The following is a 16102-nucleotide window of genomic DNA, read 5'->3' on the forward strand; positions in this document are numbered from 1 at the left end:
GTGGCTGAGTTTATTCAACTCCACCGAGACAATCTGCAAATTTCATTAAAAGTTTAATAAACTGTCATCTTGTCTTTATTTTTGGTTAGCACATACCTTAAACACTTCAAGCTGTAAGCTAATGATAGTTATATCAGAGCAGATGCATGCTGGTGCAATAAGCCGTACGTCCAATGGATGCATGACCTGATTAGTTGACTAATTGCAAAAATAATCGGTGACTAGTCAACTATCAAAATAATCGTTTGTGGCAGCCCTAGCTGCAACCAGTTTGGAGTGAGGGGACACAGCAGGCCAATAACAACAAAGAAACAACAAACACACTGTGGAAGACCGAGGCAGAGTTTAGTAATCAATTCAATTCAACAGTGGAGCATGAACACATGGAAAGTGGGTGAAGAAGTAATGCTCAGTACATCCTGGGAAGTGCCCAGAAATCTAAGCTTAAAAAGTGTAACTAAGGATGTTTCTATGGCTGCAATGATTCACTGAGTAATTCAAATGGTTTGTTTAATGCATGAGCCACCATGCATGGAAAAGAGAGTGTTTCACCAACATTTGTGACTAAAAATAGACCTGCAGTAGAAATGTATCTAGGAGCATGCATGTGAATATAGAGTATTACAACATTAGGCACATGCAGCCCCAGTTTTTAAAGAAAGACTGATAACACAACAGCAGCAGTGATGATCATAGTTTATGGTGGATTCAGCATCTCGAGTTCTTGAGCCGTCAAAGAGTACAGTTGTACTGGAGAAATCCCAAAACTTTAGGATACAAATTCATACAAAGTCAGAAAAGCCTGGTGAAATAAATTACTGACACAGTTGGATGTTAAATTAAAGACATGAGTACAAATGTACTCACAGAGCTTTGTTGGAGACTTTGACCACTGGCAGCAGCCTCAGAAGAGCCTCCTCTGAAGCAGAGTATTTCTTCAGGTCAAACACATCCAGATCTTTTTCTGATGACAGTAAGATGAAGACCAGAGCTGACCACTGAGCAGGAGACAGTTTATCTGTGGAGAGACGTCCTGATCTCAGGGACTGTTGGATCTCCTCCACTAGAGACCGATCATTCAGTTCATTCAGACAGTGGAAGAGATTGATGCTTTTCTCTGCAGACAGATTCTCACTGAGCTTCTCTTTGATGTACTGAACTGTTTCCTGATTGGTCTGTGAGCTACTTCCTGTCTGTGTCAGCAGGCCTCGTAGGAGAACCTGATTGGTCTGCAGTGAAAGACCCAGGAGAAAGCGAAGGAACAAGTCCAGGTGTCCATTTGCACTCTTTAAGGCCTTGTTCACAGCACTCTGGTGGAGAGATTTGAGTTTTGGTTTATTAAATAATTTAAATTTCTTGGAGGTTGTTTGTTGTTCTTCCAGCCGATTGAGTCCAGAGTTGATGAAGGTCAGATGGACATGAAGAGCAGCCAGAAACTCCTGAACACTCAGATGGATGAAGCAGAACACCTTGTCCTGGTACAGTCCTCTCTCCTCTTTAAAGATCTGTGTGAACACTCCTGAGTACACCGAGGCTGCTCTGATATCGATGCCACACTCTGTCAGGTCTGATTCATAGAAGATCAGGTTTCCTTTCTGCAGCTGATCAAAAGCCAGTTTTCCCAGAGACTCAATCATCTTCCTGCTCTCTGGACTCCAGTGTGGATCTGTCTCAGCTCCTTCATCATACTTGACCTTCTTCACTTTGGCCTGAACCACCAGGAAGTGGATGTACATGTCAGTCAGGGTCTTGGGCAGCCATCCTCCCTCTCTGGTTTTCAGCACATCCTCCAGAACTGTAGCAGTGATCCAGCAGAAGACTGGGATGTGGCACATGGTGTGGAGGCTTCGTGATGTCTTGATGTGGGAGATGATCCTGCTGGCCTGCCCCTCATCTCTGACTCTCTTCCTGAAGTACTCCTCCTTCTGTGGATCAGTGAACCCTCTGACCTCTGTCACCATGCCAACACAGTCAGGAGAGATCTGATTGGCTGCTGCAGGTCGTGTGGTTATCCAGAGGCGAGCAGAGGGAAGCAGTTTCCCCCTGATGAGGTTTATCAGCAGCACATCCACTGAGGTGGACTTTCTAGGGTCAGTTAGGATTGTAGTTTTGTGGAAGTCCAGAGGAAGTCGACACTCATCCAGACCATCAAAGATGAACACAACCTGGAAGTCTTCAAAGCTGCAGATTCCTGCTTCTTTGGTTTCAGTAAAGAAGTGATGAACAAGTTTCACCAAACTGAACTTTTCATCTTTTAGCACATTCAGCTCTCTGAAAGTGAATGGAAATATGAACTGGATGTCCTGATTGGCTTTGCCTTCAGCCCAGTCGAGGGTGTATTTCTGTGTTAAGACTGTTTTCCCAATGCCAGCCACTCCCTTTGTCAGCACTGTTCTGATTGGTTCATCTCTTCCAGGTGAAGCTTTAAAGATGTCTTCTTGTCTGATTGTTGTTTCTGGTCTGTCTGGTTTCCTGGATGCTGTTTCAATCTGTCTGACCTCATGTTCATCATTGACCTCTGCAGTCCCTCCCTCTGTGATGTAGAGCTCTGTGTAGATCTGATTCAGAAGGGTTGGGTTTCCTGCTTTTGCGACCCCCTCAAACACACACTGGAACTTCTTCTTCAGAGCAGATTTAAGGTTACGATGACAAACTGCAGCTGGAAGTTCTGAATGAGAAGAAATATGTAGAATATCATTTGAAAGTGGAAATAAACACTTAATTCCAGAAAGAATGAATCTTTAAAACATGTTGCTCCATCTCTTAAGACATTAGTAAATGTCTCATTTATCCAGCAGCTTAAATCTTTACATAAATCCTCTTACTGCTCTGCAGATGGTCAGCCAGCTCCTCCTGCTTCATTCTCCTCAGGAAGTCCACTGTGATCTTCATAAAAGCCTCTCTGCTGCTGCTTCTCTGACTCTCTAAGCATTCTGGGTAATCTGAACTCAGAACCTTCTGGATCTTCTTCAGCTCGTTCTTCACAAAAGTGATGATGTTGTCCTCCAGCAGCTGGAACAGAATACTTTATGAATGAGCCAATCAGACTGAAATCATGGAGCCAAACATCAGACCCATGTTGGACACACTGACAATCCACTGGTCTACAAAGAGCAGCATGGAGATGACTCTGAACAGAATAGATGTAAAAGTAGTTGTTGTACATGTACAGACCATAAATATGGAGTCCAGCTGTGTTTGATGCTGCTGGGCAGACTGACCACTGGGAACCTCTGAGCTCTGTTGGTCCACTCTGTGGAGGAACCATGAAGGATTAGTTCAAGCACAGGATAAAGATCCAGTAGTTTCTGCTCAAATAACTTCATCTGAATCAACTTTGTCGAGTTTTAAACTCTCAGATTGTGAACATCTATTTTTAGCCTGTTTTCTATGAACTTTCTTTCTGATGTCAGGGATGATGTCACAGAAGCTCAGAGGAAACTTTGAGACTTCATCAAACTGAAAAATTCACTCACTGGAAAGTAAAACTGTGATGAACCATCAACTAATGCTCTCAGGAGGCCAGAAGGTCCCTGAATGTAACTGTGCAGTAAATTCATCAAGTGTTTGAAACCTGATGACTTCCTTCTGTTTTCATTCTACACACAGGAAGTTGAGTAATTTTCTCATTGGTTTGATTTTAGTTTTCATTTGAGTTTTTTTAGTCTTGTATTTGGAGTCGAGTCTCCTCAATGATCTGAGAGAATAAAAATTCAATAGGATTTACTAGTGCTGTCAAAATTAACGCAGATTAATCTGTCATCATGATTAATGCGATTAAAATTTGAATGCAATTAATGCATCTGGAGTGCAGAATGAGTCAAAATCTCTGAAATGTTTCTTTGAACGCATTTCGGGCAGTTTGTCAGAGTTACCTTCATACATGTGCAAATGGGCATTTGATCTGGTAGTGACAGGCAGCTGAACCAATTAACTCAATATGGAAGATGATAAATGCACATTGGGAAATTTGAGTATTTAAAAAAATAACACGACGTTGGAGTGAATTGCTGTCATTATTGTGCTTAAAGTTGTGGACCTTGTTTGAACTGCAGGATGAAAGACATTATTTTGTCCCTATTCTTCTCCCCTGCCTGTTGAATGGTGGGGGAGGCTATCCGGTTGTTCAGTCTGACGTCACTGGCCGTGTCTGGGCCTAAACTCTGCTGCAGGTCCATATATCAAATGATCACTGTGGCATTACTGAGAGTTGAAAAACTGTCTAAAGTCTTTCATCTTTAATAAAATCATCAGTGTTCTGCTCTACCAGGTGTAATTGAGTTTAACATCCAGGCATCCATGAAAATGGAATTTATGACATTTAACGGCGTTAGAAGTTAGCAGGAAGTTAGCTCGCTAGCTTCTATCTAAATACAATATAGCATGTCCTGACTGCGGGGTTTTGGAAACAAATTCAAACGTACAACTCTGCTATCACTTCCAACATAAATGAAGACAGAACACTAAACAGCAGTGACGTTTGTAGGGTTACTGAAGTTTGGCTAGCTGGTATATAATGATGTGCTACGTGACCGCTAGCGACACAGCTATGTTAGCATAATATAAACAAGCTAACTTTTTTTCCACTCGATAAAAGTTAACGTGAGTGTTCTCGGTGGTCAGGAACAAATGTAATCGCATGGCAGGATGCTGTAAAAGGACTAAACTTCAGCCAGGAGAACAAGTGAGATAATCCATCCACAATACGAGGTTAGTCATTCATATACTGCTGCATGGGCTGTGCTGTAGTTACATCGTAAGGTTTTAAAAACTGAGCTTAAATAATTGATTAGCGGTAATAAAAGCCGAGGGAGGTCAACAGTGATCACTGACTGTTTTAGGAGCTTTTTGAGATTAAATAGAAGAAAGTACAAAACATTAACCATGTTAACAACACAAAAGGCATATTAAACGCAGACTACTTTAGGCCCGGAAGTAGGATTCGTCATGTCATCACTGAACAACCGGATAGTGTTGAACTGCAGACACATTGCAGGTAAGATTCTGGGGTTGCTTCCTGACCTTTATGGGCTCACCTGTGTTTGTATATGGTGGACCGTTGAGCCATATACAGGGTGAAGGGAGATGACCCTTTGTGATCACCAGGAAGTCACACACACGTGCACGCACATGCACAGACACACTGCCTTAGTTTACACACCACAGGGGTTTTACAGTTGGGGTGGTGTCATTTCAATAAAAGGACTGCAAGCGGGGGCTGAAGTTGGATGAGATGAGGTGAGGAGCTCCCAGCTCCAAGATCCTGATCCACTGTCTTCACTTGCAAGTCCAAAACTGATTGATCTCTGTTTGTCTTGCTTTGTTCACAGTGATAAGTCTCTGAACCAGCGAGGCCTGCGAGCGCAAACCTAACACAAGACACAACAGTCGACCCACATAAAGTATTATGCACATTGTGCAAGAAGGAATTTTCTTTTCACCGAAGCACTTCCAGCTTCCAGAAGCACTGATGACACAACTGCCAAGTGGATTGCAACAAACAACAGATCTATTAATATCATTAATAACATAGGTTTGGTTCCTCGTTTCAAGGACTTGAAGTGCCTCCCCAAGAGTGACAGAATGTGTTAGACTGCTGCATGATCAGTCCCACCTCGACTTCTGAAGAAAATGCTTGTTTTGCAGATGGACTCAGATTCAGGATCTGATGAGGAGTTTATTATGGGCAGAAATCTGTGCCATCAGAAACTGAATTTGAATAAGTTAAATCTGAATTTGAATTGCTCAGATTGAATCTGAATTGTAACTTGAATAAATGCTTTTAAAAACTGAATTTGAATTAGTCTAATTTGAAATTCAATTTATTGGTTTGAAAATGATCATCACTAAATTGAAATTAAATTTTATATTTTGAAAATGAATTCATTTGCTTTGAAACTGTATTTTATCCTTTAAAAATTTAGCTCTCGAATAATTTCAGATTCACTTCTCACCATTCAGTTTCAATTCCAAAATTCAGTTTTTTGGGACTTACATCCGGTTCCGGTTCAAGAGTAATGAGCGCAGATTAATAGAACTACGTTTTACTAGCGGACCGAAAGTGTTACTGACGGGAATCTACAGCGTCTTGAGCTGAATTAAGACTTCAGAAGTCATTCGTCATGTCGAATGACCAGCGGATAAACTCTCAGGTTGGTAATAAATGTATTACATGTATAAGAACAAGCGTCATGTTAACAAATGATAGCCGTACAGCAACTTTTATGCTTATTGTAGCTGTTAGCTAAAAACGCTAATTTAGCCTAGTTTGCCCTGAATTCAGCTTTGACAAACAAATATGATCGACTGTTTCTAGTAGAATTCCAAAGTTGTCATCTTGTACCCTCTCAGAGCCCTGTATGCTTGCAGAGACCCCTACAGTAAGGAAACATGCAAAACGCTGTCCAAACCTTTGTATTTTAGCTTTATTTATGTCTCGCACAGCATCCCAACTCTTTAGCTAACTTAATAACTTTAGCTAAAGTGAATAGTTAGTCTAATTCATTAGTGCAGCATTACTGGATCACCTCTGTTTGAAGTGATATGATATGTGACTATCACTGTGTTTAACTACCATAATAATTCTTAGGGTACTGAGTGCATGCTTAGATTTTTTTTTTTAACCCTTGTGCGCCCGCCCTCCTGTTCTCGGGGCGTGGGGCGTGGAGACCCCCGAGGGGCGTGTGTGTTATTATGATGATGATGATGATGATGATGATGATGATGATGTTGATGATGGTGTTGATGATGATGATGATGATGATGGTGATAGTGACAGGGTGTGTGTGTGGGGGGGGGGGGGTCGCTAGGACCCCCTCGGGGCATATGTGTTATGATGATGATAGGGTGTGGTGGGGGGTCGCTAGGACCCCTCGGGCATATGTGTTGTTATGACGATGACGATGACGATGATGATGATGATTAGGGTGGGTGGGGTCGCTAGGACCCCCTCGGGCATATGTGTTGTTATGACGACGACGACGACGATGATGATGATGATGATGATGATTAGGGTGGGTGGGGGTCGCTAGGACCCCCTCGGGGCGCTTGTGTTATTACAAAGTCGGCGGCGTCTGGGAAGCGGCGGTGTGTGAAGCGGCGCAGTTGGGACAGTACGTGACGGCGCAGTTGGTGCACACGTACACTCGGCACTCGTGGCACAGGATCTTGGTCTTGACGTCTTTGCTCCTGGGACACACGCGGCACCTTCGCCTCTTGACCGGAGAGGAGTCGCGTGGCGTAGCATCGGCGGTGCGAGTAGTACTAGCATCGGCATCGTCGGCCTCATCAGTAGTAGTAGTAGTAGTAGCAGCAGTTCCTCGGGCCGCAACACGGCCTCCTCCTCCTCCTCCTCCTCCTCCTCCTCCTCCTCGCGCCAACGCCCTGGCTTCGATCATGGGGAGCGCGAGCGCTTTGCCCAGCCGCTCGAGGAAGAGCCTTCGTTTGTTGAGCTTGCCCGCCATCCAGTCGGGGTGAATTTCCCTCCAGAGCACGAACGCGTTGTATGCCGCCACGTCCACCATGTTGTGGAAAAGGGCCACGGGCCACCTGCAGGTCTTTCTCCTGCAGCTGTACGTGCTCACGACCTTGTCCAGGTTGTCGACGCCTCCCTTGGTGCGGTTGTAATGCAGCACCAAGGGAGGTTTGCCGCCGCCGCTGTTGCTGTTGCCGTTGCTGCTGCTGCGGCGGCTAGGCCGGGGCTCGGGGCCGGAGCGGCGGCGGTGGTGGTGGTGGTGGTGGTAGCGAGGAGCGGTGGTGAGGAGCAGCACGTTCTTGTTCTTCTTGGCCACGTAGGAGAGGATGATCGTGTCTGGCCCTCTTCCTCCTCCTCCTCCTCCTCCTCCTCCTCCTCCTCCTCTTCTCGGTCCCGCGGAGCCGCCGAGTACTACGGATTCCACGGAGCCCACGGCCCTGCCCTTGACGCAGCGCAGCTCTCTGGGGATCTCGGGTCTGTTCGATCGCAGAGTGCCCAGCACGGTGTGGCCTCTTTCGCGAAAGAGCCTGTCGGCGAGCTCGCGCGAGGTGAAAAAGTTGTCGCACGTGACGTTGCGTCCCGGCGCCAGTCCCTCGGTGAGGTCCACGACCACTCGAGTGGCCAGGTGCTTCTCGGGAGGGCCGCGCTTGTCGGGCTTGCCGGTGTAGACTTGCATCTTCCACGCGTAGCTGGAACGCGCGTCGCACGCCACCCATATCTTGATCCCGTACCTGGCCGGTTTGCTGGGCATGTACTGTCTGAACGGACACCTTCCTGATGGCGAGAGAGAGAGAGAGAGAGAGAGAGAGAGAGAGAGAGAGAGAGAGAGAGAGAGATGTGTGTGGGAAAGTGTGGGAGATTGGGGCAGAAACGGAAGAAGAGACGTCAGTTTGACAGAGAACGCACTTGCAAGCGCGGAAGATATAAAGAGTCATGTAAAAGCACACACGCAGAACCCAACACGAATACAACAAAGCGAGCTAGCGTTGTCGCTGTCCCCCGCTCCTCTTCCTCCTCTCATCTCCCCCAGAGCGATGTGTGGGAAAGTGTGGGAGATTGGGGCAGAAACGGAAGAAGAGACGTGAGTTTGACAGAGAACGCGCTTGCAAGCGCGGAAGATATAAAGAGTCATGTAAAAGCACAAACGCAGAACCCAACACGAATACAACAAAGCGAGCTAGCGTTGTTGTCGCCGTTCAGGCTCCTCTTCCTCCTCTCGTCCCCCCCAGTCACGCACGCACGCACGCACGCACACAACACACACAACACGCACCACGTACGTACCTCTGAACGGCACCAGTCTCTCGTCGACGGTGACCTCTGGTCCCGGGCGGTACATGGCGGGCAGCCTCGCGCACCACTCGTCCCACACGGCTCTGATGGGGGCCAGTTTGTCGTAGCCGCCGCCGCCCTCGCCTCGCCCGGCCCGTCTGGTCTCTCTGTCGTCGAAGCGCAGCGAACTCGAGTAGGCTCGAAAGGTCTTGAGCGGCATCGCGGCCCTGAACACGGACCTGCCGCTCTCGGCGTCCCACAGGCTCTCGCAGGCCTCTCCCCGGGACCTGTACACGCCGGCGAGCACCAGCAGCCCCACGTAGGCCCGGAACTCGACGCGCCCCATGGGCTTCCACCCGTCGATGGCGGGCCTGCGCCTGTCCGCTTCGAGGTTGGTCATGGCGATCACCGAGTCCTCTATCTCTGGCGGAAAGTAGGCCATGAACGAGGAGGCCTCGTCTCGCGCCGCCGCCACGGCCTCTTCGGTGGGGCCTCGTCCTCGCGGGTCGAGGCCGTCGTCGTCGTCTTCTTCTAATTCTTCTTCTAATTCTTCTTCTTCTTCATAGTCTTTGTCTTCTTCTTCATCGTCATCGTCATCATCATCGGCGAGGACGTCTTCTTCTTCTTCTTCTTCTTCTTCTTCATAGTCTTTGTCTTCTTCGTCATCGTCGTAGTCATAAGCATCGGCTACATCTGCGTCACCAGTTTCACCGACAGCGCCGTGGCCGCGACCAGGATCATGAACGCCACCTTATGATCGACTGTTGCAACACAGCCGGCGTCGTCGTCCTCTTGCCGAAGCTCCCAAGTCCCCCGCCCCGGTTCAGCGCCCGCTTCTTCCTCTCCCGGTTCAGCGCCTGCTTCTTCCTCTCCCTCTCGACGGTTCGACTGGCCTTGCGAGCCGCCGTCCTGGCAGAGTCGCAACGCCGTTTCGTAGTCGTGCTCCTCTTCCGCGAAACACCTATGGCCCGCAACCCCATCGTTTCGTCCTCCTGATCCTCCGAGTACCGCTCCTCGTCTGCGAGCGTTCGGGCGGTCGAGTCGTTATCCACCTCGGCATCTTGCTCTTCTTCCTCGGCCTCTTCTTCTTCCTCCTCCTCCTCCTCCTCCTCCTCAGAGTTCTCGTGATGCTGCTGCTGCTTCTGCTGCTGCTGCTCTTGGTCTTCCTCGACCCCTAGACCGCCATAGTGAAACGTGGCCGGTCGCAACAACGGAGCGACCGGAGCCGACCCCGCGTACGCCAAACGCGATGTTGACGGTGATGGTGATGGTGAGCAGGAGGAGGAGGAGGAGGAGGAGGAGGAGGAGGACGACGACACCGCCGGCGAAAGCGATCCGCCCGTGCCGACCTTAGTGCTCTTCGGGTCCCACGGTCTAGTGCGCGACATTGTCTTTGTCTTCTTCTTTCTCGGTGGCACCTCGTTGTCGTCGTGGCACGGCGCGCGCTGGGACACCACCTCCTCTGTAACCAAACCCCGACACGCTTAGTACCCGCCATCCACGCTCTTATCATTTTGGCGCGCGACACGCTGGGCTTTCGCCGGCGTGTTTCTCGATCCCCTCCGCCCGTCTCTCTCTCTCTCTCTCTCTCTCTCTCTCTCTCCCTCTCTCTCTCTCTCTCTCTCTCTCTCTCTCTCTCTCTGTGTGTGTGCTTTGGCTCCCATTCCCTCGGGGGGGTGGGGGGGGGGGATCTCGCGACCCCCGCATATTCCCTCCTACCATCCCCTCCCCCGGGGGGGTATCTCGCGACCCCCGCATATTCCCTCCTACCATCCCCTCCCCAAGGTGGTGGGGGGATCTTGCGACCCCCGCATATTCCCTGCTCCCTCCCTCCCTCTCTCCCTCTTCCGTCCCACCACCCCTCCCCGGGGTGGGGTGGGGGATATCGCGACCCCAACCGCTTTTCCTCCCTCCGCGGGGGGGGGGGGGGACCCAGCATCCCCCGACCCCGACGCTCCCCCTGGCGGGAGCATCAGGGTTAACAGCGGCCTCCGCTGGCCGCGCACCATAGAGCCTGCGCGAAAACGCAGTTATTTCAACTAGGCGGATCTCGGCCGCAGGCGGAAAGGCGTGGCTCGCGGGGGTACCTGGAGTTACCTGAGAGTGTCTGGAGTTACCTGGGGATACCTGGGGATACCTGGGGTATCCGGCCCATGGGCCCGCATTTTGTACTGTGACCAGCACTGTTGGGATTCGATCGGGCTTACTAGCATGTCGATAGCACTGATGTTCTGCGTTGTGTGCATTTCTCAATGGGGCGTTCGATCGACAGAGACACTAACTTGTGTGACGGACAAAAAACAAACACATGGTAGAACGATATCTTTGCATCCACTGCTCTTTATTCCTCGTCGTCATCACATTACATTCTATTGGAAAGTAACAAATGGTACGATGCAGACAACGGTGCACTCTCGACTCTTGACATAAGACATTACTCGACGTCCGCCGTCCCGTTCCACCGCTTTGGCGAGGTGCTTTGTTGGGGATAGCGGCGACTGTTCATTGATCGTGATGGTGGTTACTTGGTTGCGGTGGATCGAAAATCCATTCGTATTGCTGGAATACACCTCTCGCTGTGTTTGTTCTGCGACGTGCAGTTTCATGGGTTACATCGGGAGCGTAGCGGGCGCTGTTTCCGGCATTGCACGCGGTACATATGCACGTCTTGTCGAACGGAGCCACGGCTTGAACCGCTGCGTTTCTTTTGTATCTGTCCCAGTACTTCTCGGGCGAGCCCTGCACTGGTTCGGGACGCTCTGTTGCTGCCCGTGTCGATCGCTCCTCCTGTACATGTACATACTCCTCGACTGTACCGTGGTCTGCTTGGGAGAGGCCGATCCTCGTGTTCTTCTTCTTGTTCTTCTTCTTGTTCTTCTTCTTGCCGTTGCGATCGAACGACTCCATCGTGAGACACATACGTCGACGTGCGGAACGGGGAAAGTGGCTAGTGGTCAGCCTGTGACACTTGGTCTTCATTGTGTCAGTACATGAGTTTTCCTCTAAGATCGTTCTCTTTCACTAAAACACATCGAGTGCTCGGGCGGCGTTTGACCACAGTTACTTTCGGATAGGTGGCCCTGATGATGGCCGTAGAACAGTGCTGAGAGACAACAACCGAGGAACGGGCTGGGTCGCTTACTATTTATACCAGGTTCGACATTGTGACCAATGTGACTGTGTGCATTGTATCACCATTGCTGACTGTAATAAACTAAATGGAATGTTACATTCTGTTGTTCTGCGTGTGATCCTCTGTGTTTGGTCTCTCTGTTCTCTCATACATGGGCTACCATACAAGCGCATTCTATGGCATCTGCACGTAAGCTCATTTGGTACGGGGACAGGTACAATACGAGCTGCCATTCGACCAGTACTGCTTGTGTGTTGGTATAGTTCACTGCTTCTGGGACTGTGAGGGCTGTTCCTCGCTTTCGCGGGGCTGCGGTTACGTTCTGTGTCGATACAGCTATCCCGAGACCTGCGACCGTGATGCCTTTGGCGATGCAACACCCACCGAAACCAAGGAGAGCGAAAGTGCTCCTTTGTAGGGGTATATTATCGCCGACCCGGGGAGGTGTCGAGCTGCGGGATGGTATATAAGCTGTATGGATGTGATTGTAAGCCAGTGAAGCTCACTCTGTGACAGTGTCGGTGTATAACGCAGCAGCGGCGGTGGCAGCAGCAAAGCCAGTGATGTCGCAAGTGCACAGCATACGTTTGACGCACCCGAGGTTGGTGTTCCCTGGCGGAGAAAGGACCGAGCCTTGGGAGATGTATAACCCTTGGGCCGACGACATCATGAAGATACACATGGTGTCTGGCAAGATGCTAGAGAGGATCAAACCGGAGGAATGGGGCGATATGGCGCCCCATTACGTAGACTTTATGGACCTGGAAGACCTGAGTGTGCTGTGCCTTGACGGCTTTCACATGGTGCACTTTTGGCTTCATTGCAAACTGAAGGCTTTGCTGGTCGGATGGGCTCGTTGGTACGTGTATGTGGACAAAGTGGCCGCGGTGGGCTCGCGTATAACCGTGCTGTTACAAGACGAGGGCAAGGCGGCGGCGGTCGCAGAAGCGCTCGCTCGACAGCTATGGCTTGCTTACAGGGATTACTTTGGATCGAGATGGGTCGTCGAGCAGCCTGGCTTGTGGGGTGACCGGCGCAAGCCCGAGACCACGTATGACGACTGCCAATATGAAGTCGAGGAGGACAAACTTCTGTGTGTCACCACAAGTGAGGGCGACCGCGGTGACTTTGGACGGCTGATTGACGAGCGGATGGCCGCGATGCCGCGTGTGGGAGAGGTCTTTCGGACGGAACCCAACGGCAGCGATTGTCTTCTGTGGTGTAAGACCAACGACACGGATGAGAGGCGAAAGGCCGCAACTCTTAGGCTCTGGTACCCCGAACAGTAGAACGGGGGCAAAGTGTTCACTGTATTGTATCGGCTTGTTATCATACTGCTTGTAATAATAAACCTACATGAAATGTTACATGTTGTTGTTATGTGTGGGACTCTCATTTCAGTCTAGTCTGTCCGCTCTTCTAACAGCGCAAACACTGACTTTTGCCATTGCGGTGAAACACACACACACCCACCCCGCTTCTGCGTTTACCGTGCTGTACTTGTATATACAATCACACACATTGGACAACTATAAGTGAGAGACCTCTCAGTTACAGCGTTCGTTTCTTACAAAAGACCGACACACGTCGGGATGGCTAGGTCTTCGCTGGGTATATGTGGTCGATGCGAAACACCATAGCTGGGGGTGGGATTGTCGGTCGGACAGCCAGCTTTGTTGTGAGACGGCCGAAACGTTGGCGAGTGTAACTTGCCCGAACACTGGGAGAGTTGGACTCACTTGCATTTGCACACCGCACGTAATTGAGGTAGCTCTTACGATGGACGCGTGGTGTGTGTTTTTGTACTTTGCCACTCGTATGCTGACAGTGAATTCGGCAACTCATTCGCTGATCTACATTTACACAGCGATGTCCGCAGACCTCGGCTTGCCGGGTGTGCACAAGTTTACAGCAATAGGTCTACTGGACGGTAAACCCTTTGACCGTTTTGACACTGACAACCCACGGAAAACCCCCACAACAAACTGGGCTAGACGACACTTAACCACTGACTACTTGGATAAGGGCACGCAGAGTCGACTCAGCAAGCAGAAATGGTTTGGCGTTAACCTAGATATCGTAATGACTCTCATGGGACACTCGGCGTCCGATGGGGATGTACATGTTATACAGTGGTTACACGGATGTTACGGGGAAACGAACCCCTCCGAGGAGAGGCTCCGGTTTGTCCACGGGGTGGATAAGTACGCTTACGATGGTGACGATTTAATGTCTTTTGATTATCTTACGCTGAGGTGGTCAGCTGCGACCGAAGCGGCGAAACCCATCGCTGACAAATGGAACGGTGTGACCGTATTGACCGAATACACCGTCGGCTACTTGCGCGGCGAGTGTATCAAATGGTTGACTACGTTTGTTGGATACAGCAAACGGGAACTGAGAGACAGGGTAACCGTCCCTGATGTGTACATGTTTACACGGAAGACAAACGGCACTACTCTCACGTTGATTTGTGTGGCCTCTGGGTTTCCCACAAACACGCATGCGATGAGGCTCATGAGGAACGGCCGAGTTCTCAATGCGGACGACGGTCTTAAGGTGTTTGACACTCTCCCAAACGACGATGACACGTTGCAAACACGGATCGCTGTGGATATATTACCATCTGACACGGGGAACTTCACCTGCGACGTGTTGGAGGAAGACACGGGGTATCGCGTTGTCAAACACTGGCGAGCGGGGGATCGCACAACTATTCCAACAATCGGCTGGCCGAACTCTGTTTTACTGTCGACAATGGTGGGTTTGTGCATTGTAGCTTTGTGTCTGGTGGTGGTGTATATCGTACGAAAACGGAGGACTGGACAAATTGTAAATGGAGTTTGATACATAGTGCCTTGTATGTCTGTATGTCCCAATAAATGATTTGTCAATACAACTGCTGTACTGTGGTGTTTTACGGCTAACAACATTAGAGTACGGTGGTGGTAACAGACACCATTAGACTGATTGTTACTGCATTTTATTTTCAACAATATAGCATAGACCATAAACCATAACATTTGTGTATACAACACATTGGTTTCATAGGACTGTGCTTTACTTTGCATTCTTCATTGCAACATTATAACAACGCACGTCTCGATCGCATGGGACTGTATCGATGACAATCCAAAATGTAACAGTATAAAACACAGCATGAGATCTAACAACAGTGTACAATTCTACCCTTATCGCATAGGAGTGCATTGACAACAATATAAACAGTGACACTGGTGATTACATGTTAATACTTTAGGCTGTATGTATAATACAACCAAATAAGACTAACTCTTCCTCCCCAGGCTACAATGTTCATCACATCGGCCTAGGTTTTATACAAACATGCTACGAAAACAAAAGAGTACAACTATGTGCTAGTACATGGCACACACAATACTTTATGACAATTGTAATACACTATTGAGCGTTATCATTTCTTTCTTACGGATTGTGCTGCTGCAAGTTATAGTCCACGTTGACCCTTTTCTTCTTTCTCAAGCACATTCTGCAGCATAGCACACAGCACACACAGCAGGCTATCACAACTATGAGAACCACAGAGACCGCTATGTACAATCCGTATCTCGCCAAGAATGAGTCTTTGTTTTCTTCATACAAGTCTTGCCCGCTCTCGACGCGAGCAGACTCTTCTTTCAGAACAGCCAACACACTAGCATACTCGACCTCTTCGTCCTGGCTCATGTCATTCTCGATAGTCTTCTCCTCCTCTTCGGAGAGAGGGTGACCCGTGAGCTCAGCCAGAGCTACCAGTCCGCCGTTCAGGTCTTTCGCGTAGAGGCTATTTCCCACTTTGATTATCTGCTGCATGGTGGCGAGTTTCTCCTCGGGCACCCGATGGATTTGGCGAACTTGAGGATGACGTCTTTGTTGCTGACCACAGCGGCTCCTATGGCTTTAGCTGCCCCCTTTGCCTTATCGGACGTTGCAATCTTTTTGACGGCCTCCAGCTTCTTCTTCAGCTTCTCCGCCGTCGAGGCCTTTGTGTCGATCCTATACACACCCTTGGCTACCGCCACTTTGCCCGAGCTGACCTTCGTCGAGCCCGCGTACACCTCGCAGTTTGTCGAGGAACACTCTTGGCACAGCTTCACCAGGCACTCTTTCAGCGTCTGCGCGGTTTGACATTGAGCGGTCCGTAGGGTTTCTGTGTCGGGGCATCTGTATGACACTTTGGCCTCGGTCGAGCCGTAACTCTTCAA

The 16102-nt window shown here is 49.4% G+C and overlaps 3 protein-coding genes across 3 annotated transcripts; 1 reads left to right on the forward strand and 2 right to left on the reverse strand.

Annotated features, from left to right (window-relative positions):
- Window positions 1–6623: 6623 nt before the first annotated feature.
- LOC109200341 (piggyBac transposable element-derived protein 4-like) lies at window positions 6624–9188 on the reverse strand. The gene is made up of 2 exons (XM_019355869.2): window positions 8759–9188; window positions 6624–8248 (listed from the first exon to the last, which is right to left on the reverse strand). Exons 1-2 carry the CDS (start codon window positions 9186–9188, stop codon window positions 7056–7058), a joined length of 1623 nt encoding a protein of 540 aa, XP_019211414.1. The 3' UTR covers window positions 6624–7055.
- Window positions 9189–9483: 295 nt separating this feature from the next.
- LOC112845490 (nuclear localization sequence-binding protein-like) lies at window positions 9484–10331 on the reverse strand. The gene is made up of 2 exons (XM_025904917.1): window positions 9919–10331; window positions 9484–9855 (listed from the first exon to the last, which is right to left on the reverse strand). The coding sequence occupies exons 1-2, from the start codon at window positions 10132–10134 to the stop codon at window positions 9484–9486; spliced, it is 588 nt and encodes a 195-aa protein (XP_025760702.1). The 5' UTR covers window positions 10135–10331.
- Window positions 10332–13600: 3269 nt separating this feature from the next.
- On the forward strand, window positions 13601–14726 carry LOC109200342 (HLA class I histocompatibility antigen, B-53 alpha chain). The gene has a single exon (XM_019355870.2). It carries the CDS (start codon window positions 13659–13661, stop codon window positions 14724–14726), a length of 1068 nt encoding a protein of 355 aa, XP_019211415.1. The 5' UTR covers window positions 13601–13658.
- The last annotated feature ends 1376 nt before the right edge of the window (window positions 14727–16102 follow it).

Source organism: Oreochromis niloticus, unplaced genomic scaffold (assembly GCF_001858045.2).
Source record: "Oreochromis niloticus isolate F11D_XX unplaced genomic scaffold, O_niloticus_UMD_NMBU tig00007576_pilon, whole genome shotgun sequence".
NCBI classification, from domain to species: domain Eukaryota; kingdom Metazoa; phylum Chordata; class Actinopteri; order Cichliformes; family Cichlidae; genus Oreochromis; species Oreochromis niloticus.